General features: G+C 40.5%; 1 protein-coding gene across 1 annotated transcript; it reads right to left on the bottom strand.

Annotated features, from left to right (window-relative positions):
* Positions 1-652: 652 nt before the first annotated feature.
* Positions 653-1,376, bottom strand: LOC118428837 (solute carrier organic anion transporter family member 4A1-like). Its single transcript, XM_035839064.1, has 2 exons — positions 1,290-1,376; positions 653-903 (listed from the first exon to the last, which is right to left on the bottom strand). The coding sequence occupies exons 1-2, from the start codon at positions 1,372-1,374 to the stop codon at positions 674-676; spliced, it is 315 nt and encodes a 104-aa protein (XP_035694957.1). The 5' UTR covers positions 1,375-1,376; the 3' UTR covers positions 653-673.
* Positions 1,377-1,384: the final 8 nt, after the last annotated feature.

The following is a 1,384-nucleotide window of genomic DNA, read 5'->3' as shown; positions in this document are numbered from 1 at the left end:
TATCTGTTTTATGACTGTTATCATGTATTTCTTATATTTTCTGTACAGTTTTTTTGTGAATGTCAAGGAAGTTAAAGAACTAGAATACTGTCTAGAAATTTTAAAGAATATCGTGAAGAAAGGGCTAGCATAACACACACCTTTACAGATGAAAATTTAATGTAAAATGCGTATTGCAAAGGAATTTAGTAAAGACATTCAAACCTGGGAGCCGTTAGCTGTTGTCAGTCTGTCGCACCGGCGTGGCATGGAGAGAAGTATACGACATTATCACTGCCGCAAACCGGGTTGTACGAGTCACGTGAACAGTGACAGACTGCGTTACACATGCTGGTCAATGTATCTTGTTTCCCAAACGGAAGGAGCTACATAACAAAAGTGAATACCGCATTAAAATAAATCCCGTCTAATATACTTGTGTGTTTTCTCTCACGTAACGTAAATTTGTCCGCCATATTGGGCGGTTAAACATGATAGTTGCTATTTAGTTTGAGACTTGTGTACTGTAATTACAGCCATATGCAAATACATCATACATATGCGAAAAATAATACGAACTTGTTTAACCAATCAGCATTGAGTCTGTAACGTCAATAAATAATGACATCTATGATTAAGTCTCAAAATTTTGATAATTAAAAATAACATTTAGTCTTCTTTGATCTTAGCATGGCTAAAAACAGAATCTTGTTTGCTTTCGTGCATACCTGTTACTGTAGTCCGTGTTGACTCCAGCGAAGGTGACGTCACCACAGGTGATGAGGAATGTCAGAGACGCCATGACAGTGAGTGACGTCACCACGAAACAGAACTTGGCGATACCCCGGATGTCAAGCTGTAGTCTCTTCACCAGGAACCCGCCCAGTAAGGTCCCGACTGTGGCCGCTGGTACTGTCACCAGTCCTTAGAAATACGGTTGAGACAAACATTCAAAATGTTGGAATAGTTTCACCAGGTTCTGTCTGTCTTATAAAATACCTTGGCCCTGTCCCACTCTATCTACATGTATTTCCTTTTTTCTTGTTCGTTGGAGGCTGTATAGATCAGAAAATCTCACTCCATCCAGTAACCTTGATGAGGGGATATAGACTCAGTCATGTTTGGGACCACTTACACAATATACAACAGCGACCTGTAGCTGAGTGCGAAGTAGAGCCAGACAGTATTGCCCCGAAAAACGTGACAAAAATTTCTTGGGTTCTTCTGGACTCTTGATGTTTGTACATATGCTCGTCTGGTAAGTTGCTTCAACATTCAGAAAAAATGAAAGTATTGGAGCTAATAGTTACCTACGAGAAAAGATGCCTCCGAAGCAGTTGTTCTAAACTGGGAACTCACATACTTGGGTGTGAAAGTAACGACACCGGCCACCATCCCTTTCTCG

Source organism: Branchiostoma floridae, chromosome 13 (genome assembly GCF_000003815.2).
Source record: "Branchiostoma floridae strain S238N-H82 chromosome 13, Bfl_VNyyK, whole genome shotgun sequence".
In the NCBI taxonomy this organism is placed as follows: Eukaryota; Metazoa; Chordata; class Leptocardii; order Amphioxiformes; family Branchiostomatidae; genus Branchiostoma; species Branchiostoma floridae.
This window is presented reverse-complemented; position numbering and strand designations above follow the sequence as displayed.

Coding starts and splice junctions, on each gene's coding strand:
- LOC118428837 (XM_035839064.1), bottom strand. CDS start 1,374: ATGGTGGCCGGTGTCGTTACTTTCACACCCAAGTATGTGAGTTCCCAG. Junction 904..1,289: donor GGAGGCATCTTTTCTCGTAG/GTAACTATTAGC, acceptor CGTATTTCTAAG/GACTGGTGACAGTACCAGCG.